The sequence below is a fragment of the Populus alba genome, chromosome 10 (assembly GCF_005239225.2).
Source record: "Populus alba chromosome 10, ASM523922v2, whole genome shotgun sequence".
NCBI classification, from domain to species: domain Eukaryota; kingdom Viridiplantae; phylum Streptophyta; class Magnoliopsida; order Malpighiales; family Salicaceae; genus Populus; species Populus alba.
Genome location: NC_133293.1, coordinates 20,410,776 through 20,437,474, shown reverse-complemented (window position 1 = coordinate 20,437,474; position 26,699 = coordinate 20,410,776). Strand labels below are relative to the sequence as shown.

The 26,699-nt window shown below is 35.5% G+C and overlaps 2 protein-coding genes across 5 annotated transcripts; one reads left to right on the top strand and one right to left on the bottom strand.

The window, feature by feature from the left end:
• Positions 1-1,570: 1,570 nt before the first annotated feature.
• Positions 1,571-15,367, top strand: LOC118060028 (exocyst complex component SEC8). 3 transcript variants are annotated; one of them, XM_035073113.2, is made up of 26 exons: positions 1,571-1,970; positions 2,544-2,756; positions 4,030-4,203; positions 4,372-4,476; positions 4,873-4,982; positions 5,510-5,674; positions 6,236-6,407; positions 6,509-6,615; positions 6,982-7,268; positions 7,344-7,507; positions 7,623-7,738; positions 7,987-8,060; positions 8,405-8,535; positions 8,626-8,675; positions 9,527-9,627; positions 10,122-10,234; positions 10,423-10,530; positions 10,782-10,979; positions 12,291-12,376; positions 13,313-13,463; positions 13,556-13,633; positions 13,901-14,002; positions 14,126-14,200; positions 14,589-14,684; positions 14,770-14,819; positions 14,909-15,367. In XM_035073113.2, the coding sequence occupies exons 1-26, from the start codon at positions 1,929-1,931 to the stop codon at positions 14,994-14,996; spliced, it is 3,156 nt and encodes a 1,051-aa protein (XP_034929004.1). In that variant the 5' UTR covers positions 1,571-1,928; the 3' UTR covers positions 14,997-15,367. The 3 variants fall into 3 exon arrangements, with proteins under 3 accessions (XP_034929004.1, XP_034929005.1, XP_073268094.1); XM_035073114.2 differs by having other exon boundaries at positions 1,572-1,970; positions 7,987-8,057; XM_073411993.1 differs by lacking the exons at positions 1,571-1,970; positions 2,544-2,756; positions 4,030-4,203 and having other exon boundaries at positions 5,515-5,674.
• A 536-nt stretch (positions 15,368-15,903) lies between these two features.
• LOC118060027 (kinesin-like protein KIN-UC) lies at positions 15,904-24,193 on the bottom strand. 2 transcript variants are annotated; one of them, XM_035073109.2, is made up of 22 exons: positions 23,656-24,193; positions 23,309-23,409; positions 23,073-23,195; positions 22,748-22,933; positions 22,115-22,336; positions 21,829-21,991; positions 21,506-21,655; positions 21,035-21,123; positions 20,752-20,964; positions 20,430-20,564; positions 19,736-19,918; positions 19,240-19,419; positions 18,821-19,000; positions 18,403-18,522; positions 18,137-18,265; positions 17,924-18,062; positions 17,730-17,822; positions 17,522-17,647; positions 17,249-17,374; positions 16,889-17,032; positions 16,681-16,809; positions 15,904-16,353 (listed from the first exon to the last, which is right to left on the bottom strand). In XM_035073109.2, the coding sequence occupies exons 1-22, from the start codon at positions 23,897-23,899 to the stop codon at positions 16,199-16,201; spliced, it is 3,330 nt and encodes a 1,109-aa protein (XP_034929000.1). In that variant the 5' UTR covers positions 23,900-24,193; the 3' UTR covers positions 15,904-16,198. The 2 variants fall into 2 exon arrangements, with proteins under 2 accessions (XP_034929000.1, XP_034929002.1); XM_035073111.2 differs by having other exon boundaries at positions 19,736-19,912.
• Between the last annotated feature and the right edge of the window lie 2,506 nt (positions 24,194-26,699).

The window sequence follows — 26,699 nt, the reverse complement described above, 5'->3', positions numbered from 1 at the left end:
TGTGTCAAATAGTTTCATTTAACTAAAAGAATTTATATCAAGTGTTTTTTACCTTAAAGTTCGTGAAAAAACATATATGAGTCTGGGTATATTTTTGGTTTCACATTGATTTTGGTTTCTATAACAGTTTTTTAGGCTACTGTTAGGTTTGTTACGATTTTTAAGGTATTTTGGTTCAAAAATTGATTGAAAAACAAGTTTTTGAGTAAAAAAACTTAAGCTTTGATTTTTTAGCTACCAACCTGAAAAAATCAGACAACATGTCGTCTATACAAAAAACAAAGCCTAAAATGGAGCAAAAAAAATAACTCAGTCGTGTGAGCCCCGACAAAATGGGTTAGGCAGGCTGACTTGGCTTATTAGATCCGACAATGTCTATCCTTTGCTTTTTTTTTTTTTCTAAATTATTTTTTTCTAATTATGTTTTTGAATTGATGCTTTTTTTATATGTTTTTCTCAATTTTTTTTTTATTTCTATGTTGATTGATATTCATTATCTTTCATTTTGTTTAGACTTTTTAAATGACAAGTATTTTTTTTGATTATACATTTAAATTTTGAAGAGTTTTTATTTATTTATTTATATACTTTTTTATTTTTTATATAGATGAACTTTATTTTTTAAACAAATTTTCTTCTTATGTAATATTTATAACATGTTCAGCTTTGAATAATATTTTTTATTTTATTTTATTTAATCAATTTAATTTGTGTCTTTATTTCTATTATCTTTTTAAGTTGAATAAAAAAATTACTCTTATAAATAAATTTACCAAATACAACCGGGTAAATATCACGTCTTGTGATATTAAATATCATAATCTACATATATCTTTTAATTTTTCTAGTTTATTTTTAATTATCATTTATGGTTTTTTTTTTATTTATTAACACATATAGTTTTTTTATTTATTTGATTATATCTATGCATAAATTTTTTTATTCTTATTTAAAAATTTTCTAACTATAAAAATATATTGAAATAGCCAATATATATAATTTTTTTATTTAAAAAAAATTAATCCGTGGCAAAGCCCTGTCAAGCATAGTTTTAAAACCCGGCCCGGCCCGGCGGGTCGACCCGGGACCCGGCCGACCCGGGCATGAGACCGGTCCGGGTGAAGGCCAAAACCCGTTTGGGAATTGGCCCGGCCAGACCCGGTGGACCCGGGACCCGGTTGACCCGGCAAGACCCGGTCAACATCTAGCCCCAAACCCGTTGACTTTTATTTTTTTTTGTTTTATTTTTTTGCTAAAACGACGTCGTTTTGATTTTTTTAAAAAAAAATTAAAATTTTTTTTTGACCCTGCCGACCCGGCGACCCGGCCGAGACCCGGTGACCCGGTCAAAACCCGGAACCCGGGCCTTGGACCGGGTCGACCACCGGACCGGGTCTTAAAACTATGCTGTCAAGTATCTAGCTAATTATGAAATCATGACGTTTAAAAAACAGAGGAGGGGCGAAATCAAGTTATCAAGAATAGTTTTACAAAATTTATAACCTTGAGGACTGATATGAAATAAAACTAGAACTTTAGTATCTAACCCGTAATCATCCCAATCCAAATTCCACACGGAAAAATCCATTTGTAATTGGAGATCCATATACCCTTCCTCTTCTCTCTTCCAGTATACAAAACAAAGAAAGCAAGAGAAAAAACAAAAAGAAATCATTACAGAGGCAGCTAAGAGTTGGAAATACCTCCAAAATCCAAATACTTCTTTCATTTTCGACGTCGTTTCTGTCCTCCTCCTCCTCCTCCTCCTCCTATATCGACAACAGCAACACGCCGATCATCTTTTTCACAACCTCCAAAACCAGCAATTTTTCCCAACATGGATTGAGTCTTTATCAAGAGCCAAAAGAAAAACAAAGGGCCTTGCTGGGACGAGCTAGGAAAACTGTTGTTTAAGGAAAAGGATTAAGATGGGAATTTTTGATGGGTTGCCCGTTCCTCCTGACAAAGCAGTAAGTCGTTTATTTATTTATTTTGTGGTGTTTTTGTAGAAGTATAATGCAAGTGTTTTACCATGTGCATTGACAGCTGTTGTTTAGTTGGAGTTTTGGTTTGTAGAGTAGATTTCATATTTATAATTCAACATCTTGAGTAGAATTATTAGATCGGAAGTTGACGGAATTATGTTGGCATGAAACTTCCATGTAATTATAAAATAAAGATGATATGAGCCTTTGATGAATCATAAATGCGTGTTTTGCCACATTATGTTCATCTTTCTTGCAGTAGTAGATGGTGCTGCATCTTTCGAGAAACAATATGAGGGTTCTTATATGGTGTATAATACAGGCAATGAATGGTTAAGCATCAAATTTTAACAAGACCGTGCCTCAACATCTAAGTGTTAAAGTGGCTAGAAAATGTATTTATATTTAATGATGGGCTTTCTATGATTGATTTCATGTAAAGTGACAAATCATCTAGATTATTATTAATGTCATGTAGTTTTGTGACATCTTCCTTTTTATTGTCCTGTTTTTTCTTTTCTTTTCTCATTCCCTGGTTTGCTCCTTGGTACAAAGCAGTATTTAAGAGAAGAGCTTTCAAGAATAGATGAGAGTTGGGCTGCTGCACGTTTTGACTCATTGCCTCATGTTGTCCATATTTTAACCTCTAAAGATCGTGAAGCTGAAGCCCAAGTTTTGAAGGAGCAAAGCGATGTTGTTGAGGATGTGGTAGATGAAGTTGTACATTCTTATCACAGTGGCTTCAACAAAGCAATTCAAAACTATTCTCAGGTGTCTTAAATATTCTTTTACAGACTGATCTAAACAATGTGTATTTCTAATTGCTATCAATTTCTTGCTTTCCTGCATCCAAGATAGAAAAAGATAGATTGTTTTCTTTTCCCTCTTTTTTGTTTTCAAATTCCTCAGAGCAGTTTCATTTAAAATATCAATGTTGCCCACTTATAATCCATATTATAGAAAGCTATTATTTGAAAGATGGGGATAATATTATAAAATATCAATGTTGTCCTCTTCTAATGCAAAGTTAGAGATCTTAATACAGAAATTGCAACTAACAGCTTTGTATTGGTAGGATTCTAATATCACTACAAATTTAAGTATTCGTTGATTTACTGATAAGAGCCATGTCCAGATCAAGGATTATTTTTTGTTACCACAATTCAAAATACAATAAAAGTCTGCCAAAAAGCAAGTTCCTTCCTCTTATATTCCGATTGGATGTAGATGGCAGTTTGGTTAACTTTCTGACTTGATACAATTTGACTGCATTGATTTGCCAGAATCTCTAGTTCATTTCCGAAAAACTTTATATTCATCTTAAATTCTAGTATAAACATCATTAGCTCCCTCCTGACCATGGTTCAATTATTCAACCTTTTGCTTTAGGTATATCTGTGCATTATGTAGTGAACTTTTCGTTGATTTCAGTAAACGTTTAAATAAAATTTGTAGCAGTAGCATTTCTCATTGATGAAGCTATAGAATTTCAAAGTTTATCATCCAAAAATAACTATTCCCTAGCGTAACTCGTTTCCAGACTTGTTTCCCATAGATGAAGATTGTGATCTAGTTGCCCCCTTATTTTAAAGGCCATTTACTAAGGTTTTGTATCGTAGCTGACAATGCTAGCTCCTTTACTGCAATGAGTTCCTTGATATTTCAGATGCTTTATGTTATCTAGTTTTATGTGTTTTTTCCCTGTTTTTTCCAAGAGATTCTTAACTTTGTCTGCTTCACTATTTTCTTCTAATTTGTTAATTATTTATATTATTCCTAAATTCTCCCTTTTATGATGTAAAATCCTGATTTGGTGCTTCTGGGTAAAAAGTGGTGTAAATGATTGACTGAGAAAGATTTGAGGATGGTCAGCCATGGAAGGAGTGAGCGAAAATTGTGTATTGTGATGATTTCATCACAACTTCTTGGACTGGATTTACTCATGACCTCATAAAAGATTATCACTTGTTTAACTTTTTTGGGATTTCACAAAAAAAGAGTTGGTGCCTAAACTCAATTATCATTGTTTATTATTTTCTTCCAGATCTTGCGGTTATTCAGTGAATCTGCTGAGAGTATTGCTTCACTAAAGGCTGATTTGGCTGAAGCAAAGAAACGTCTTGGTACCCGGAATAAGCAATTGCATCAGTTGTGGTATCGATCTGTTACACTACGACACATAATCTCTCTTTTAGATCAAATTGAAGGCATAGCTAAGGTTGGTCTAAATTCTCCAGCATATTTTAAAATGATTAACTTAATGAGGAGATTCACTGTACCACCATGCTGCTATTTATTAACATAACAGTGTTCATGGCAGAACCATTTCCTTGTTACAAATCTTGTAATGTTCAAGAACCAATCTACTGCTTGTTTTTTTGCTCAGGTTCCAGCTCGTATTGAGAAACTCATAGCAGAAAAGCAGTTTTATGCAGCAGTTCAATTGCACGCTCACTCATCATTGATGCTTGAGCGAGAAGGTCTTCAAATGGTGGGTTGTCAAACTTCCTGAAATTAGCTCATGGGAATGGTCCATGTCCTTTGTTGTTTGTTTTGTTAAGGTTAAAGCTCGGTTTTATCTCATCTTGCTTCCAATTCCTAGATTCCATGATGGTAACCTATGACATCATAGGTTGCTGGTAATTATTTACTGGTTCTACACTCCTTATGTTCTACACCTCAAATGATCATTTACAACTCAAACATATTCAAAGCTAGGATTTGGTAAGCATAAGAAGAACAGTGTTTAATAAAAAAATTGTTGGACATGGGGATTTTGACATGATTTTGACTTCTTTCCTCATTTGTTTTTGTTGACTTGACCTAACTTGCCCTGTAATTGGAATATTTGGGAAATTTTGAATTTACTATAATTATTGTGTCTCAGGTTGGTTCTCTTCAAGATGTGCGATCTGAGCTGACAAAGCTGCGAGGAGTTGTCTTCTATAAAATTTTGGAGGATTTGCATGCACATCTTTACAACAAGGGAGAATACAGGTACATATTCATCTCTCTTTCTTTCTCGTTTCCCCTTCTTTTTCCTAAGTAAAATTTTGACTGTATTTTTGCTTGGGGAATATTATTCCTGTTCCCCTTTTGTTTGCTGTTTTATACTCTTTCCTTTATTGGGCGTGGAGGGTGAAGATACTGATGCTCATTCTCGCTAATACGTCACATATCATGTGTTTTGTCCTGTGAACTGCTCTGTTGTATTGTTAAAGAAGAGTGATGGATTTCTTAAGAAAGCTTCTCTCACTGTTCATTTTTTGAATGTTAATTCAAGCTATGCTTCAATACATTTATTTCTGTTATAGAATTTCTTTGTCACTAGTTTGATTATTTTCCGCTGCTCAGTTGCCTTGTGTGTTTTGTCCTGTGAACTGTTCTGTTGTAGTATAAAATAAAAGTGATGGCATTTTTAAGCAAGCTTCTCTCACCGTTGATCTTTTGAATGTCAATGCTATGCTTCAGTACATTTATTTCTGTTATAGAATTTCTGTCATTAGTTTGATTGTTTTCTGCAGCTCAGTTGCCTCAAGCATGTATGAAAGAGATGATGAATTGCCGACTACCATAGCTGTTTTTACTATGAGCAATTCACAATCTCTGTCTCGAAGAACAAGGTTGATGAAAGGTGACAATCATAGCTTTGCTGATGGATCATACAAGCCAAGCTCTATTGATGGAGGGTAAGAATAGTTTTCTTTGTAATCCAGTTCTTCTACTTTCCTTTTACTTTGTTCTTCTCTTGCTTGTTAGTTCTATCTTACTCTTAATGTTCCTTATTTTCTTGCTTATGAGTGAAATCGATTCCCAAGTCTTGAAATAGATTTTTTGTGTTTGTTTCTCCTCTTGAACCATTGTATGCTTTCCTGATCATTTGTATGTTCCCTCACATGGTCAAGTTGATAGTTTTGACCCCGTATGCCTTCTGAGTTGTTATTTTTAGATGGAGTAATTCTTGACTTTATCATGACCACTTTGTTTTCTGCTTGTTAATTGTCAGTTACAAACTCGTTATCCTTTAGCCAAAATTTTCCAGTTCATTTTAGTTAGTTCCAAACAATCACTTTGGCAGATATTTGCAAATTGGGTTTCATATTTTTAATAAAAGTGCAAACTGAAGATTTTCGAGATTCATCATGCATGAATATGCATAAGAAATGTTTTTCTTCGAAGTGTTTATTTGACTGTGATTGGCTATTATTGTTATTATTTTCTGAGCATTTATGCCTCTGTACCCTCCTCAGTTCTTCATTTGATGGTCATGATGAGGATCTTGATATAACTGACGAGGCAACCTCAGATGGGCACACTGCATCAATGAGAACAAATGGAGGTGATGGGAACATGAAGGACATTAAAGTTGGTTCTCGTCAAATACCAAGTTGGCTTTCAAATTCTACTCCCGATGAATTTATTGTATGAACAGTACACTAAAGTAAACACAGTTATGTTGAATTTGTTGTGGTTTTTTTTCATTTTCTCTGGGCTGAAAGACTTGATTTTACATTTTCATGTAGGAAACCATTAAAAAGAGTGATGCTCCACTTCATGTGAAGTATTTGCAGACCATGGTTGAGTGTCTCTGCATGCTGGGCAAAGTTGCAGCTGCTGGTGCAATAATATGGTTGGTTATCTGGCTGCTGCACTTCCTTTATTATGTTTGACTGAGGAAAAAAAAAATCCAATTTCTGTGGGCTTCACATCTGCAACTATAGTAATGATCAGCTATATGTATGACATGAATTTTTTATGCTATTTACCTTTCCCCTCTAGTGACTGGATCTGTATTAGGATGAGATTTCTCGAGGGAAGTTTCATCACTTGTTTGGTTTTCTTGTACAAAACTAAAAGACGTATTGTCAGATTGAACATTTAATTCATCCATCCAACTCTATTCATGCTCATATAGAATTAGTTGGTCTTGTACTTCATATTGTTTTGATATGCTTGGAGAGTTAGTGTAACATTCTTTGCTTTTTTTCCCCAACAGCCAAAGGTTGCGACCTACAATTCATGACATCATCACTTCCAAGATAAAATCTCATTCAGAACTTGTCAACTCTTCAAGGTCTAGCATCAATCAATCTGCCCAAACCAGAGGTCTTCATTTTGTGAAAGGACAACTAGAAAGTTACAAGTTGCCAAAACAGAAACGTCAGAATGGAACACTATTGGCTGTAAGCCCAGTCTCGCCAGTGATGGCACCCACAGGGAAAGCACAGGCTGCTGCAAAAGAGCTTCTTGATTCAATTTTGGACACTGTTATTCGAGTATTTGGTAGGATACTGACTTGACATCTGTTGAAATATGGTTTGGAAAAATACACTTACCATTACACCTTTGTTGACCTAGAGAATCATGTTGTTGTTGGAGAGCTTTTGGAGTTTAAAACTTCACAGAATGTTGACTTGAACGCACCAGGGTCGTTGACAACAGATTTAAATTGGAACCTGGATTCTGAAGCATCTCAAGTTATTGGAGGTTACAGTATTGGTTTTTCCTTGACAGTTTTACAGGTAGCTGGCTGGCTTTTGTTACTTGATGAATGAAGTTAGTGCTTTTGAATGTCTATTTTTTGGTGAAAACTTTTCCTCATTTTCATGTAATGTTTCATTGCATAATCTGCGAAAGAGTGAATGCCAACAACTCATATGTGAAATTCTGAGAGCCACTCCTGAAGCTGCATCTGCAGATGCTTCTGTACAAACTGCTAGACTGGCAAGCAAGGCTCCTTCAAAGGGAAAAAAGTGGGTAACATTAATTTCTAACAGTTTTCCTGGCCTCTTTATGGTATATTTTCTTTTGGGTCTTTAAACGGGTTTTAGGTCACTTTCAACCAGTCTGCAAAGCTCTTTGTTTTAATTTTCTAGCTGTATCATGTTATCATGTTTCACTCTCTTTGAATAAAATAGACTTCCTTTTTCAAAAAAGTGAACAGTTTTGAGGAATCAGCAAGATGGTATAGTAATGCCCTGCTAATTCTAATGTGTTACAGGGATGGGTCAGAAGATGGGCTCACCTTTGCTTTTCGCTTCACGGATGCTACAATATCCATTCCTAACCAAGGTGGCTGGTATTCATTCTTTTGTAATGATGCTATTTATGCACTGTTAGGTTCTTGAATGGTTTAGGCCCCTTGAAAATTTATTAGAATCTACAGAAACCATGACAGAGATGACAATTTTATAATAGGGATTCTTCTCACTTTGATTTAGAAGGGAGAAACAATCACTGGCAACCTCATGTTTTGTGCCCCCAATATGTGATAGTCACATTCCAATTACACCACAGTTTTCATCTATGCTACCTTTTTCAAATTATTTTCTTTGTTGTCAGATTTATTTTTCACATGTAATGGTTTCCTCTTGATTAATCCTTTATTTTCATTGTTCCTTTTGTTATCAATTATTCAGGTGTTGATCTCATTCGTCAAGGATGGAGCAGGAAGGGTCCAAATGTGCTCCAAGAAGGCTATGGGTCTGCTGCTGTCTTGCCTGAGCTAGGCATATATCTAGCAGCATCTGTATACCGTCCTGTTCTTCAGGTTTGGGACTGACATTGACCCATTGCGTCAAACTTGAAATGTATTACCTGTTTCTCTTGTTGGGCTTGTCTAAAGTGATTTTCTTTGCAGTTTACAGATAAGCTTGCTTCAATGCTGCCAAAAAATTATTCCCAGTTTGGGTAAGCTTGAAAAGCACATTGCTTCTTGTTGGCATATGCAATCAAGGGTCCCTTTGTATGGTCTACATGATGCACATTTGAGTGTAGATATTGATCCAGTAAATTTTCTTTTGATTTTTCGGAGTCAACTTCCTTTCTCATTCTTTGCTTGCCTGAATTTGAATGTTGCACTAGATCCAAGACTCCCTTCCCAGTCCAACAACAATCTCTACATACTTGAGATCTTCAAGTCTGCGTGTGTGGGGGCAACTCAAATGAACAAGAGTCTGGTCTGAATATGGGCCTGGCCTGCTTGTCTGCTGTCAGGTTCAGGAATAGCACCGTGTTTAGGCACCAATCTTCCCCTTAATAATGAAATGGTCCTTCGACCTTCATTTGATTCCAACAACCAGCATAGAAAAAGCTCTGATGTGCCAAAAAGTTGGGGAGGGGGGATGCTTGACCTTCTGACCAAAATTATAGTCATTGTATAGTTTGTTTAAATTCTCATTCCATAATCAACTACAGAACACAATCACTATGTTTGATACCATTTCTGCTGAGGGGCAGAGTATGGTCCCATTACATCATTGTCATAGTAGTTCGATTTTTATACATCTGCATCAGGTTTATCACAATGAGCGGGCATCTGTGGAGTTTAGTTTGAACTATGAAGAGATGGAACTTTTCATAATGCTTGCACTCCCAGTTCCTTAGAGCTCGATCATAGTAAATTTAGCTCAATCAAGAGTTTGATGGCCTGGATCGCTGCACAATTAGTTTATGTGCTTCTTATTTCTTGTTTTTTTTTCCTGAGAGATTCATTCAGGATGCTGATGTGTTTTTTGTACTCTTTGCTTCAAAAACTGCAGCAATGATGGCTTGCTAGCTTTTGTGGAAAACTTCGTAAAAGATCATTTTTTACCAACAATGTTTGTGGATTACCGGAAGGGTGTACAGCAGGCTATATCAAGCAAGTTCTATATGGTCCAAGATTTAGTTTCATTATGTTGAAACTAAATTGTTTTTTAATGATGCTTTATATACCTTTTCATCAATTGATTTAGTCCATCACACACTTATTAGTATTTCCTTGATTAGCTTTGCATGTTCAAGTATAAACAGTATCAATAGACATAATTTTGTGAAGATACAACAGTATCAGTAGATCATGAGCCAATAGGTAGATTGCGAAAATCACATGGACAATTGAAATAACTCTATTTTTTACTAACGTTTTTTTTAAAAAAACAGTGACATTTGACTTGGAATACAAATAAACTACATAACCATCCAGGTACTATGACAAATTATAATTTTGCAGGGAAGAAAATTGTTGTTTTTGGAATCTTCTCAGCATGTGGATGCTCAATAAGAGATTGTTGAAACTCATCTGACCTGTAGTTAAGCTTTTTCTTTTTTATTGTTTCTGCTGTTTAAAATCTCATTCTGAAAGTGCTATCACAGGTCCAGCTGCATTTCGTCCGAGGGCCCATACTGTTGCTCCTTATACACCATCAATTGAGAAAGGTCGACCAGTCTTGCAGGGACTTTTGGCAATCGATTTCTTGGCAAAAGAGGCAAGCATGTTTTATCCTTCCATTTTCCCATCCTTGAATAAGTGCAATTTTGGTTGTGTTTGGAAAGATCTTGAAAGCAACACTTTTATCTGATGTGGAAGGCTTTTTAACATTTTCTATCAGTCACTTTTGAGTCTGAGATGTATTGGATTTTGGGATGTCTAATGAACATTTATCCTTTACTCCAGGTGCTTGGTTGGGCTCAAGCAATGCCCAAATTTGCTGGTGACCTTGTAAAGTTCGTGCAAACTTTCCTCGAGCGAACATATGAAAGATGTCGGACATCATATATGGAGGCATGGTCTATCTATTATAATAATATCTTTTCCTATTCATTAGAAGCATTATTAGTGCTGTTTGCTTCATCTCAATCTATTATAATAATGTCTAATCTTATGCTTTAAGTATTAGTTCTTGCTTTGTTAATAACTGTTGCTGAATTCCATTGAAAATTGATGATTTTTGAGGATGCATGGTATAAGCCGATGCTTGTCTTGTGCAGTCACCATATAGCATCTGTCAGCTATTTTTGTTTGTAATGTTTCAGGCAGTTCTTGAGAAGCAGAGTTACATGCTGATTGGAAGGCATGATATTGAGAAACTGATGCGATGTGACCCAGCAAGTGCATATTTACCTAATTCACTTGGTCAATCAAGCATGGTAAACAATGCCTCCAGTGCTGAATCTATAGAGATTGAATTGGAGTTGAGTGAAATATTACTCAATCTGCGACCTATCAAGCAGGTATGTGTAATTATATCAGCCGGATGCACTTTTGATTACAAATATTAATTCTCTCTTTAGGGGCAGGGACAGGTAAGATTTAGGGGTTTTCAAAACCGGTTTTGGTTTGGTTTGCAACAAAAAAATCCAATCAAACCATTTCTTTAATGGGCCAAAGCTTTTCTAAACTATTTTATGGGCTTGTTTATAATCGTTTTGTGCTCAATTGGGAGAAGATTTTTCAACGGGCTTGGGTTATTTTAAGTCTTTTTTAATTTGCTTCTTTTTAATTTTGTGTCTCCGCAATTTAAAAATAAACAAATGAAGTGTTCCTGCTTTTATTCTGTTTTCTGGAAAATTTATTTCGGGTTTTTTTTTTTGTTTTTTATGAAAAAAAATATTGGCCAGCAGAAAATTATGAAGAAAAAAAGGAGCAAGATCCATGCAGCCCTGCTAACAGCACCAATATTTTTTTACATGAGAACAAAAGAAAATCAAGCAAAAAATTCAACAACAATATCAATAGCAGCAAAAAGATCCAGAAAGCCACCAAAAAACACTTGCATCCCTCAAGACCAATGCTAGAAAAAAACAACAGTAGAAGATTAGAGAGGTTATCCAGAAAAATCAAAAAGAAAATTTCAGTAAGAAAAAATTGTCCAACAAAAAAAGAAACATCATATGACTATAATCAAAAGTAAGATAAGAGAAAGGCTCAAGAAAATGAAGTTAGGCCTTTGAATGCATAAATCATAGAACAAAAAAAGATTAACAGAGAAAGAAATACACCTTCAGTATTCTAGAGAATGGAGAAGATGAGAGAGAAGAGTGAGGAAGGTGGGCTATAGGTAAAGGGAGATCAAGAGAGAAGGGGGAAAAGTGGTGGGGGGAGAAAGGGCGTGCAACTGCATATACTACTTTAGGGTTTGAGAATAGTTTTTCTTTTATAACTGTTTGACTTTTTATGGTTGGTTTAGGTTTTGGTTGAACCGGTTCAATTCAGTTTGGTTTGGTCAATTTTAAACTTCTAAAACCAAAACCAAAATCAAACTGAACCTGATTTTTTTGGGGCATTTTTAATTGGTTTTTTTTGGTTAATTTTGTTTTGGTTTTTCCAGTTGGTTGGTTTTTTTGTACACCTCTAGTAAGATTACTAGCATTCTGTTTGGAGGTACCTGTTTTGGGTACAGTAGTTCCTTCTTCGTTTCTGACTAATAGAGTTGACATTCTAAATGAAAAATGTTTGTTGAGTCTTTCCTGCAATGAGATTTTCTCTAAATTTGTATCACATTTGCTAATTGAATTTGTTTCCCCCCTTTGTGTCATTTACAGGAAAATCTAATTCGTGATGATAACAAACTTATTTTGCTTGCTTCCCTTAGTGATTCACTCGAGTATGTTGCAGACTCAATTGAAAGGCAAGTTCATCTTGTTAGAGCGATAAATTTGTGCTTTATTATTCTTTTTGCATGTCATATAAATAAACACATGAGGAAATTGGGAAGTCATGCTGGATTTGATAAAAATGGACATTCTATTCTCCATAACTAGCCCTTTGATCTTGTAGGAATGCTTTAAGCTGGCTTGATGACACTATGATGATTTCCTTTTCTGCAACTCATTACCTGAGCTACTATGATATACTTGGTGGCTATATATAAAGTTCTTTATTGAAGTATTAGGTGTCTTCTACACTAAAGGGTGAACCTTTAGTGGAACTTTGGTCATCAAGGATGGATACCTATTTGGAGTAGACACAAAGTTAAGGGTGTTCTATTGGTTGTGAACTTACAATCGATTGGCACCAACCTTGTTGTGGCATATCCTGGGCCTCAAAAATAAATGATAGCTAAAATCCCACGGGATACTCCTCGATTGACAGTGTTCTCATGTTTGCTCTCTGTGGGCTTAGGCTGTATCAACCTCCCATCTAGCAAGCCTCTGACAAACCCCTATTGAAAGCACATGATTGTTTGGGGAACCCTTTTCACAGCTGGTTCATGATCTTTCCTATTTAGTGGATAATTGTGAAGAGTGGAGCTTACCAATGATTTGCCCGTTCAAGATGCATTTGGCAAACATTGTTGTTTACCTTTTACCTTCGGGATAATATCTCCATATATTTGGGTTGTGCCACCTGCTATCGTAGTATTTAATTTAATGTTTTAGTTTATTGTTGTCACTGATGAAGTACAACTTTAGAGGGGACTAGTTCACATCTTCTAACTAGTTTGGGACCAGCTGTTTATGCAAATCTGATGTGTCATAGAAAATTGTTGTATTTTGGAAACTTCATTTGTTAGCAAATTCTGTGCATTAGCTAATTGTACAAGATTTGTTTTCCTAAATTACAGGCTTGGGCAAATAACCTCACGATCATCAAATCAAGTGGCAGATAAAGCCAAGACTCTGGCATCATTTGCTGATGATTATAGAAAATTGGCAATTGACTGCCTAAAGGTTTTGAATGTAGAGATGAAGTTGGAAACAATATTCCATATGCAGGTATGAGAAGCACTTGTATTCGAAGAATTTTATGCCTAAATTGAATGTGAAATCTTTCAAATTAACTCTTCTGAGGAAATACCTTCAAACAGGAAATGACAAACAGGGAGTACTTGGAGGACCAAGATGCAGAAGAGCCAGATGACTTTGTTATTGCTCTCACTGCACAGGTCAGTGTCTGTGTACAGATTGTATCAACTGAGAATAGGTTTCATATTGTCATTTAAATAGTAGATGTCCTCATCAAGCTTCTCCTACAGCTTATGTGGACAATTTTTTGTAGATGAAATATTGGAGCCTGGAGCATATTTTGGAGAATTTTACCATTCTTCTTGCTCAGTTTCTTTTTATATTCTGGAAATCATATTTTACATCATTTCTTCATTTTTCTTGTATGCTCTTGGAATCAAATTTTACATCTTTTTCCCGTGCCTTAGATAACACGTAGAGACGAGGAAATGGCACCTTTTGTTGCAGCAGCGAAGCAGAATTACATATTTGGTGGAATTTGTAGCATTGCAGCAAATGCATCTATCAAGGTTTGAATCTCTACTACTATTGAGAATTTGGCTAGACTTTGATGTTCTTTTACATTTTGTTTCTTTTTAGTCATTTAGTATCTTCCATTTTCACTACTAATGGAAAATGTGATGTCTTGTTAGGCTTTGGCTGACATGAAGTCCATTAATCTTTTTGGAGTTCAACAAATATGCCGGAATTCAATTGCATTGGAACAGGTAAACTTTAATACATAATAATTGCGTAATTCATTTCCAGCACTGTTTGCCTTTCCAGGATCTGCGATCCTTCCATCCATTAGGACTTGATCTCTGCCAAGAGCTGACTGCTGATAGTTGAAATGCAGCTTTCATGTGTGTTTGATATTGTGGTGTTGGGTGCTTGTTTTTTGCTTGAAAATGTATTTTCTCAATTTTTTTATTTTTAACATTAGAATATCAAAATCACTGGAAAGCACTAAAAAAAGTTTAAATTTGATGTTTTTTCAAGCCAAACACACTTTTAAAACTCATCTAAACTCATTTCCAAATGGAAAAACAAACGGTATTGAATCTGTTGGATTATACGAAAAGAGGTGGCTTAATCATTTTTATTGTCATTTTACAGGCCCTTGCAGCTATCCCATCAATCAATAGCGAAGCTGTGCAGCAGAGATTAGATCATGTCCGGACATATTATGAACTACTAAACATGCCATTTGAGGCAAGTCACTGAAACCACGGTTGACTTTTGTGAATAGTTCTCTGTGCTGCCATGCTAATATCATCGTTATCTCCTGAATTTCCAGGCCTTGCTTGCTTTCATCACCGAACATGAGAACTTGTTTACACCCGCAGAGTGAGTTGCTACAACCCTTTTATTTTTCTGTCACTGGTCAGAACTCATTTAATATCAAATCAAATAAAAAAATTACATTAATTTTGCAGGTATGCCAATCTTCTGAAGGTCAACGTCCTAGGAAGGGAAATCCCACCAGATGCGCAGGATCGAGTCTCATACATTTTATCCCATTAACTCTTTCATTGGTGGGAAGAGGATTCTTATTATTTTGTTGTGTGAAAATGCAAGCGGTTCGTTCTGATTGTGCCAGCATAAATGTATACAAGAGATAAATTTGCTTTGTAAGTTTGTGGATACGGCCGGATGGATGCAGAAGCCAGTTCCGTGGATATCATCATCTTCCAAGTATGCGCCGCCTTGTGATGAATTTTTGACGGTATATTGTAGATGTGAGGGTCTTGCCATTGATTTTTTTTATTGTAATGACTTTTGTATTTCTTTGGGTTTGAGAGAATTCTTTTTGGTTTTGTAAATCATTCATATTAATCTTCCCTCCCTCTCTAAGAACTAAATCTAGTTATTGAATAGCTAATGTTTTCAATCCATTTCTTCTCCCTTCAAGTTATATATCATACTGGATTAATCCACTTGATCACCGATGGAGGGCACTGGCTGGTTCGTGCTGGCTCAAATGTTGTGATTCTCAGCTATTAATGCAACGGGGCTGTGACTTTTGACATGTAACGGTAGAGTATAGAGGACTCGGGATTTTGACTTGGAGCTTTCGGCTTCAAAGTTGAAGCTGGAGAAAGTTACGTCTCTTTGGATGGCCTCACGCCCGTCAGTCCACTTGCTGGAAAATGACGAGGCCAATTGGGCCTATTTGCGGAAAGAGCTTTCAAAGGCCCATTGGCCTCTTGCAGGAAAGGCTCAGGTCCATTTTCCTTTTTTCTGGAAAGAGCTTCCGAGGCCCGTTAGGCCTATTGCCAGGAAGAACTCAATTAAGCCCACTTGGCCTGTTCATAAAAAACTGAGTTTAAGCCCATCAGGCCTATTAACTCTCTCTATATTCTTGTATTAGCTGGCCTGGTGGTCGTGTTCAACCTAATCATCCATGATCATGGCATTTATGTTCTGAAAATGCCATATAAACCTTACATAATTTATTTACCTTACCACCAAGTACAGAACTATTTACGGGCGGTGACCAACGCAACTGTATTAACTCTTCCTACAAAATAACAACATCGCGTAGAAGGATTCTGACAAAAAATTTCCTTTGTTAAATATATGATCCGGAAGAGTTTTTTTTTTTTTTTTTGTACAAGTTTTCATACGCTTAATAAATCAAGGAAGCTATGTTGCTTGATGATTTTGTCAAGTTCGATTAAAAAGTATTGTTATGATCAAAACTCAGGTTGCTGGCTCTGTGCAGCTCACAGCCAATCTGGATTCACCTCAGCTTGAAAAGTCGGGTTCATTTTTAGTGTCTTCTTTGCCAGGTTGCGGATATCTTCTCTATTGGATTCAACAGATATTCGGACTAGTTCTCTTACCCCTCCACAAGAAATGAATTCCCTGTCATTGTTGTCTGCAACAGGCAGCAGAACAGATTATTAGTCATAAGAAATCTGGAAGATAAAAAATAGATACGTAACTGCAGAGTAGAGAGGTAGCTATCAAAATGGCATTCCCTAGATGCGCTTGCAAGTTTTGGAGTTCTTAATTTTGGTTGATCTATATAGAATAAAACCTATCCTCCTCTTTCCAGCAGAAGGACGTGAGCCAGAGACACTGCCCACGTTGAGAATTTCCCTTTGTTTTCCTAAGACAATCTGGCACTTGGTTCCAGATTTTCACTAGCAGTTTTAAAACTCAAATTATTCAATGAAAATGCTTGATTCAATGGGCAGTTTACCATTCTGTGCCAAATGACAAAGAGCAAGCTCAACATGGCGTCGTGTTGAAGCCGGAGCCGTGTTAGAATAGGAAACCAACCATTCAAGGACACCGTCTTCTATTAATAGTGAACGGCCTTTTCTATGTCCTGCAGCAACTATAGTTTGTCATAATCGATACAAGTAAAGATGACTGATTGGCAATCACGGAGACCACAGGCCACAAACCTTGAATAATTCCGCGGGATTCACATTTTGCAAAATTAGCCATCCCCCTTGCAACTTGTGCAATGACATCGTTATTCCCGGATCTAGCCATTCCTAAAAGCGCGTTGATGCCTCCATCTTCTTTCAGTATCATGTGTAAACTCTCTATTATGCAGCAGAAAATTTTGCATCAGTTTACAAGAATCTCTTCCATTTGATCCATGATATCTGGTTCTAATGAAACACTTGGGGAAAAATCAGACATTCAATTTGTGATAAGATGAAAACGAATTTGGTTTTCAATGTCATGCTTAACATGCACCAGAATACACGAGTGTAAGGAAAGGGGACACGGTCTTTACAAAGCCACCTTCAGCTTACCATTTCCACATAAGTTTGCTAGGGCACCAGCTACCATTCTAAGAGTTTGTGGATCATCTGTTTTGAATGCTGTTTTAGCCAGTAACTGTCCACCACCTTTGCTCATTATTAACCCTTGATTCAGTTCTGCATGAAGATTTAAAGTACTAAAATTACAAGCTACATTGATGTCGTCACTGTGGAATGACAGTTTCATCTGTTAAAAAGGCATCTTATAACCAGTAAAATAAAAAATTTGAAGCTTTGATTATCAATAGAAGGATCAAAGGTTACCATTCATTGCCAAATTGGCTACGGCCCCAGAAGCCACTCTGAGCACAGTTGTGTTTTGAGATGATTTTAACAGCATTAGCAGTGCATCTAAGCCCCCTTCCTCCACGATCTTTTCTTGATTAATATCTGGAAACACATAAAAGCTTAATATCTTTCCAAGTACGCTTCTAAAAATTTGGAAATGAATGATAAGCAAAATGAGGAGTACCTTCGGCAGCCAGATTGGCAATCACTTTCACTGCATGGATTTGGACATCAGAGTCTTCAGATGCTAATAATTGCATTATCTTTTTAAGCCCAACTGAAATTTTTGAAAAGCGAACTTGTTAGGATAGCTCAAGATGTTAGATCTCAAGAGAAATAAATAGATAGACCAGTGGCTTAGTATGGCATAAATTTTACCTTCTTCACAAATCTTTGCAATGGTTGCCCTTTGACTAGACAGTGCAGCCTTTGAAGAGTTTGACTTGTGTAAACCCTTCAGGTTCCCAAAGGTTGACGATCCGTTACCAATATTTTCCTTCCCGAATGGTTTCTTATCCTGACAGGATTATAATATAAGATGAAATGAAAATAAAAATAGGAGGTAATAAAAGAATGCATAATATATTTAACCTCGAAATCTTTGTCACTTTCAGGTGCACTTTTCTTTAGTTTATCCAGCTCATGTTCAATACTTTTCCTCTGTTTCTCTTCAGCTGCAAGTGCTTGCTTCATGTCGTGAAGTTCTTCACTTAGTATTGCCTTCACTCGCATATTTAGTGAAAATATTTTATCAAATCACAACACATAATGGGGGTTCTCACAATTTAAACAAATCATATTTAATTGAAAATAAAATAAAAAAAGTTTAGTCAAGCCATTCTATTTCAAAGTCACACCTTCTCTTCTGAAAGATTTTTGTGTTCCAACTTCAAGGATTGAAGTTCAGTTTGAGCGCTTTCATGTGCCTGACATATTCTTTGCAACTTCATCCTTAGTTCATCAATCTCTTTCAAGTCCTGTATATTATAAAAACAAAGAAAGAAAAGAAACTGAAAATTAGGACCAAGATGGTGTAGAAAGTTGTTTAGTATACACAATTCCCAGAAAAATGCAAAAAAAAAAAAAAAAAATTGAATGAAAAATAAGGGAAACTTGCAGCACTAAGTAGGAGTGTCCAAGCCCCAACAAGAAAACTCAAACAGCAATGATAGTGGGCATTTTGCTTATACAAAGACATCTAAGCGTTGATCTTCGAAATTGGAAGAACTGCCTTGCAATTTCATTTATCCTACTAAAAACGGAGACAAAGTTAACCTGCATCAAGTGTTGTTGATCACTTAGAAGCTTGTTTGCCAGATCCAGTTGTTCTTCTGCTCCTTCCAAACGGGCATGCTCATCCTCTGCTTGCTTAATCAGCTCTGCTATTTTCTTCTCATACATTTGGGTGGTGTCTGCAAGTGCTTTCTGATATACAGAATTTTCCACCTCATGTTGCTACAAGAAAAAGAAAACAGTATTAGGTTTTCCTTGTAATGATAGAACTTTATCATAGCTGGAGGACTAAAATTGAAGGAAGTGCATTGAATTTAACTTCATCGATGTTTGACTTAATAATCCACTTTATCTTATTTAGAGACTTTCCCTTTGTGTCTTCAATAAGATAACATAGATGATTAAAACCAGAAAATGAAGATGGAGCAGAAAAATGTAGAACTAAGACATAAATTCCTAACCTCGGTTGATTCTTGAGAATCACTGAGGAGCTTCTTCATCAAATCTAACTGCTCCTCAGCACTTGCAAAATGACTACGCTCATCATCTAGTAGCTTATTTAATTCTGCTATTTTCTTCTCATACATCTGAGTGGTGTCTGCAAGTACCTTCTGATATTTAGAATCTTCCAATTCACGTTGCTGCACGCAACAAAAGACAGCATTAGGTTATGTGCACATTTTGATAAACATTGAGGTAAGAAGAATTGCTTCTTAAAGTTTAAAATGAGTATGCATTTATATTGAAAGAAGATGAGAAAATAAAAGAAAACACATGAAGAGTATCTTCAATGTCATGAATTAAAACCACATGCAATCCCCAAAACTTATTTTTCCAATTGCAGACCACTGCTAATATGAAAGCTATGAAGATGCAGCATCAAACATTGAAATCCACTCCATTGAATAAAAAACTGCTAAGAACTGACCATTGAATACATAACTAAAAATAACTGACCTTAATTGATTTTTGGTAGTCACCCAGAAGATTCTTCGTCAAATTTAATCGTTCTTCAGCTCTTTCACAACGAGCACGCTCGCTTTCTAACTGCTTAATTAACTCTGATATTTTCTTCTCACACATCTGGGTAGTGTCAGCAAGCATTTTCTGATATGTAGAATTTTCAAGCTGGTGCTGCAGCTAACAATCAAAAGAACAGCATAGGTACTCATGCTCAAGACTTCAAGTAGTTAAAAAGATTTCAAAAAGAAATAAACTGGTAATGGTGTAACTGGATTGATTCAAAATAAAATAGGTAGTCTAGTCTAGAACCAAATTTTTATGTGATAGCTATTCCAATTTGATATTTACCGATATTATACATTTATAATGTTATTTACTAAAAACAAAACTTTCTCACAATTAACTTGAGTTCATGGAAAAAAACGTGAACTAAAGCTGTCATCAGCCCAGCATTCAGAATCATCATACAAAGAACAAATCAGGTTGTTAAAGTTTATTACAGGTTGAGTCATCATTGAATGATAGATGCACAAGGAGGTATCACAAGTTTGACTTTTGTTGGATAACAAAAGTATAAAACTAAAGCATCGGTTGAATAGGCATCAAATATCTTTACACATAACCACACTTATTACCAAGAGAAAGAAAAGGCCGAGGACAATAACTTGACTGTAGAAGAGGGAAATACCTGACTATTGTTTAAGCTAATCTCTAGCTGAGAAACCTTGTCACGCATTAAATCATTACAACCTTTTTGAGACTCCAATTCACTTAAGATGTCTTGCATCTCCACCTCTAGACGAGTATTTTCCTTCTGGAGGAACTGGAAGCCAATAGAAGATATTAGTTAGGAAATTATAAGATATATTAAAATCAACACTTGGATGCAGCAGTAATCACTACATATATAAACAAAAAATAAGCTGGTTGATCAAACCGATAGAAACTAAACCCGCCCTATGCATTAGTTGAAAACAAAAATGATACACAAACACAGGAGAGACAACTACCTCGGACCTTGTGACTAGATTCTTTTCTGATTCAGAAAAGGAGACTTGACATTGTTTAAGCTGTTTCTCCAAGTCAAGTTTTTCACACTCACTCAATTTTTTTCCCCTTTCTAGTTCTGCTGTAAGATGGTCTACTTGAGCCTCGAGCTTCCGACATAAACTTTCATAGTCAAATTCTTCTTTAAGCTTCACCATGTTCACTATTTTCATTGCCTGAAAAGGAATAAGATGACAATCACAAGAGAATTCTTGAATATCCAATTTAATTCTCTATAGGACTCACCCGTTGCCCAAACATGATTGTGCTAGTAGTCTCTGCATGATGTTGTCCAGATGGCCCAATTGTTATTATCAGTGAAGTCCTTGCAGAGCCTGTTTAATTGAAAGTAATAGAGAATTTCCATAAGAAATTTATCAAAAAACAAAATACTAGCAGATTGTGGTAGGTTTACCTGGGCATCAATACAACTTCCAAAAAATAACAGAACCGGTATGTTACAGAACATATAGGAGAATACTAAATATATTTCAAAAATAAGTTCTCTGTTCTCCTTGGGAGATCAAATAATATAGTAAGGTAATGCTCAACCTCTTTCTACCAATACGTGACCTCGGAAAAACATCATAACACCAATGTTGATATGTAAAAAAATGGGAAACTAGAAACTTAGTGTAATTTCATGAAATTTAATTTGTTAGGAGAAGAAAGGGGTTGAGGAAAAAGGAGCAGAAAATAAAAGCTGTTGGGACCAACCTCCAAATGAATCACGCAACAATCTGGTTAGCTTGGAATCCCTTGTTGGTATATGTGGACTGTTTTCAGCCAATGCATTTATGCATTTGCCAAGGGAAGTAAGAGATAGATTGATAAACTTAGCCTCTTCAAGCAAGTGACCTTCACTACCTACACCACAAGGAAAAAACAATAAATTTGATAGGAGTTTCTCAATGATAAATACATGACGAAGCATGTCACACCCTAAAATGTATGCTTGACAAAAATTCTAACCGAGGCCCTGCCATACAAAACAGATGTACACATTGATAGCTTTGACTTGTATAGTATCACCAACATACCAGATTTGTCTAATCTTTCAGATCCAGCAAGATCCACAATCAGCAACTTGCTTTTCCTTACTCTAGGTATCCCATTGCCACCAGATAAATTACTTTTCACATCCTTCTCTTGTGAAGTGGTTTCATCTTCTGCCTTTTGATTTATGGATCTTCGTACAGAAACCTGCAAGACCAAAAAGGCCCAGATGCTTAAAATTCAGGTTTTCATCACTAGTCAAGAAACACCATGAACGCAAACTTGAATTTATATTGACTGGGTTAATCTAAAATCCAGGAAAACACTCACCATTAGAATTGCATGACTTCGGGAAGATTCGGTATTCTGCTTTGTATTAGCTGCATGACGGTTTGCCTCACCAATTTGTAGTAGTTCTGAAAAATGATCAAGATCTTGAACCTTGACTACTGAAGCACCAGGCAATGATATTTCCCCAGTCCTTGCGTCCTCATTAATAGGGATATTAATCTTTTCTGGTGCAAGCAAGTCTTGTATAGACTCCATATACAACTGGAGCAGCAACATGGAGTGAGAATCAAACAGAAAACATCCATCTTAAAACTAGCATGAATATCTTCACGCAACTATATAGCTTGACAACAAAAGTAAGATCTGGAATAAGCACTGGTTTTAGCTATAAATATCAATTAAAAGAGTCATTCTCATTGCATACAATCAAATGACATGATTGGAACTTAAAACCAGGGAGGGACCATGTCATTGCGGTACTTCTTTAATTGAATAATCAGAACAGGTTTCCACATGCTACTGCCTTAATATCACAACAACCTCTTGAGATAACAAGACATGAAAATGTTCTAGGTCCCCATATGCTCATTTCTTCATTAAACATGGGTTAACAACTTGACATCCGCATATAAAACACCAGTAATGCCCAGTGCAAGATAAACATTTAAATACCTGCAAATAGGAAACCTCCACAATATCAGAACCACGTGTTGTACTAGCAAGTATGTCCTCGAGAGCTCTAACCATAATACCACGCTCCGACGCATCATCTTTACCTAGTTTTCCAACTGTATAAGTTTTTCCAGTACCTGTTTGACCGTAAGCCATAACCGTCCCATTATACCCACTCAATACACTCTGCAAAAAGTAAATCCAAAAATTTCCAGTCTGTGATAAACATGCCATCCAAACCATACAATCACTTCAATTTCTTCCAAAACCAATTTGCGCGCATACACAGTAAACATAGATACTCTAAGCAATGTGAGTTAATTACCTCTACAACAGGCTTTGCAACGACTTCGTAAACTCTTTTTTGAGAAGCAGTTTCTGTAAAAACCTCGTCGAATCTAAAGGATTCAGAACTCCAATTGTTTTTCTTCAATTTCAACCTCTTCAGCTGCATAGTACACATATGAGTTCTGATTTCAAAAATAAATAAAATAAAAACAAGTTAATCATAGACTTTTCAGCACGTAAAATATAAGGAAAAGTAAAGGAAAAAAAGTTGACCTCGGGAAATAATTCAACGCAATCGTTAAAATCAGCGTCTAGAATGAGTTCTTCTGCATTCCTTGGCCGTGACCTAACAGCTACTCTCACTCTTCCATGATCTGTCATTAGCCACACACAAAAAGAAAAAAAAAACTATTATAATCTTTGACATTTCTAGAGAAAACAAATATTCGTGCTAATTTAACTTCTTTATTTTAAAATAAAAAATAGCTAACTTGATATAATTAATCAAATATCTAGAATTTTAAAAAAAAATCGATTTCTATGCAGTTTTTTATTTTGTTTTCTCTTCCTAAATAACAAAATTAAGCAAAGAAACGAAACAAAAGGAGAAAGAGAGAGACCGTTATCGAAGTCGAAAGAGTGAGAGCGGGAAGGAGTAACAGAGCGTCTCGAAGCAGCAGCAGGAGGAGGAGCCTTGGAGCGAACAGCAGAATGGCTGCTATTACTATTACTATTATTATTTTGTTGTGAATTTCCATTTCTGGAACTCGAAGAAGAAGATCCATGGAGAGGATTAGTTTGAGTTTGTAGCAGTTGCCTCTCTGCTCCTCTGTTTGAGACCCTCACTGTTGAATTAGAAGCCATTATTATTATTTGAATTTCAAAGGCAAACCGTTTCCATCTTTTTAGAGAGCATAAGGGATTTAAAGAAAGAAAGAAACCGTTTTCTTTGTTTTCGGAGATTGTTTTTTTCTTTTCTTTTATCTTCTAGAGAGAGAGAGAGGAAAATAAAAGTTTGAGGCCGGCACGATGAGAGATGGAGGGAGGGAGAGTTGTATGTTGTGTGTGTGAATGGTTTGTTTTTCCTTCCCGCGCGATGTGGTGGTGTTGTTGACGGCTTGAGTTGACGTTGGTGTAACGTCCGTCGTTAGGTTCTGGCATCTGGGATTAGTGGGCCTAATGAAAGGGATTAAATTAGATGCAGCCTTCAGACAGAGGTTGTGGATATAATATACGATTTCCGAATTTCAGAAAAAGCAAAAATCGATGGTGACCTTACTGCACGGCTGCCCTGTCATTACAGAAGTTTTGGTTTTTATTGCCCAATCAATGCCACGTCAATCATCTGTGATCTTTTTCTGAAAATAATCGACACGTGAAGGTTGTTCTTCCATGAGCTAGATTGTCTCCTTCCATCATGGGTTGTTTCTTTTATATTTCAGCTAAAATCACATACAGAGCACATATCTGTTGTGCTACTGTGCCATCTTGCACCGGGTTAATCTAGTAACACGTTGATCTAAAATTTTGTTTCGTCATGTTATATTTTAAATAAAATTTTATTACTGGAAAATGTCATTTTATGTTAAAAACAACTCTGTAACAAGGTTGTTTTTGATAAAAAAAATACTGAATTAATTCATGATTCCAACTGGGTGTTATAACTATAATTTTAATATCATTGTGAGATAGATTAATTGATATTTCCTTGGATAACAGATATTTAAAGTTGAATTTACTTTAACAATTAGATATGCTAAAGTTAGTAGTTTGTTTTTTAAATGGATATTTAAATCCAACACGCTACTTTTTAGGTTAATCTTTTAATACCCCACAAATCTATGTCATTTGTTATGATTTCAGTATTTATTTCATTCCTATGAATATCAGGTGTGAATTATTATAGTATATACAATAATGAAAGACAAGGCTAAAGTTGTTGATAAAAACATGTTTAGTGGAGCGGTTGAACTATATTTTTATTAATTTTTGAATAGTTTTTGTTTTTTAAATTAATTTTTAAATATTCTTTATAATTATCCTAAACACCCCCACAATCATAGTAAGAGAGACATTTCCCCCAATTTCAGAGTGAATTCTTTTCACCACCACAAAAAAAAAAAAAGCTTTTATGGCAATTTCATGATCACAAATAGGATAAACTCGTTCCTTGCATTGAATTTTTTAAAGTCTGTGAGGAACAAATCGAGCAAGACAAATCTCAGGCATCATGATAAGTTGAAGTGGTAATTTTAGGTACGAGTTCTTGTTTATGCAGATGACTCTTGAGTTCTGTACAGCAGAAGATTTTGCGTCCCAGATCATCGACCAGCAGTCCTTCCTTGCATTACAGGGTGGGACACACGATGTGTGTTCTTAGCAATATAGGACAACAAAGCAAAGATGGAGGGCACCGAAAAATAATTCGAAAGAACTGGTGATGCCAGGTTGTCGGCACTGATTGAGCTCTAATACTCGATCTCTCAATTAATACCACACAAAACCCTCCTCTAAATCTTTGGACTGGGCATTTTCCTCTTTTTGTAATGATAAATAATAATAAATGTAATCATTTATTGACCCGTTTTGACTCTTCTGTAATCTGTGACATCATTGCCAGATCCACGTAATGAATGCTACTGCCTCCTTGCTACAAGCCCACAGCCTAAAGCTTGTTCTGCTTCGTCATATTCAGGCATCTGAGCTTTTAATAAGACGCCGCCCGATTTATTATTGTGTTATTTTTATAAAAGGTGACCACTTCAAAGTAATCCAAACTAGGAGTGCTTAATTTAATTTGAAGATCTAATCTAAGGAGGAATTTCAGAGTTCAAGCAATATTGTATTTGATATGTCAAATAGTCTCAAATTCTTGAGAGCGTGAGAAATATTGTGTTTTTTTTTCATGGATAACAATAAATTTACCTTATTTAAGACAATAAAAACAATAAGGTATAATGTTTTGAAGATAAAGAAATGATTGTTCTATAAATAAATTTATTTTATTTGTTTGTTTTCATTCTTTAAAATAAGTTTTTGTTCCTTTTATATTTTAATCTAATTATATCAAGTTTCGTAGATGTTAAAGAGTCCATGTACAAGATGGGTTAAATTTTACTTCTAAGTGATTATGCATTATTTTATTTAAGTACTCTCTTATCCTTACTGTGCTTCCATTAAATGGGATCAAATCATTGTCGTGGAAGGTTCAATTTTGCTTTTCTATGTATCGTTGTCACTGCCCAGTTTAACCATCTCTCCATGCTCCAAATGTTGAAGCCAAGCCTTTTTGTGCTATTTTAATAGATAGCTGATAACCGATAAAGTAGGGGTGATTATTTTTTATTTGATTTAATTTTTATTAAAAAAAAATTAAATTAAATTTTAATTTTTTAAAAATCAAAACCAGTTTAAACTGGCCAGTTTCGATTTGATTTATTTTTTTATGATAAAAACTGGTTCAAACTGGTTTGGCTTGATTTATCTCGATTTTTTTCAATTTAGCGCGATTTTTTCTGGTTTGACTCGGTTTTTTCCATTTTTTTTCGGGTTCAATTTTTTTTTGTTTAAAGCTTATAAAACCAAAATTAAACAAACTGGTTAGTATTTTTAAAATTTTAATCGGTTTTTTTTATAGTTTGATTTTTTTTTTATTATTTTAATT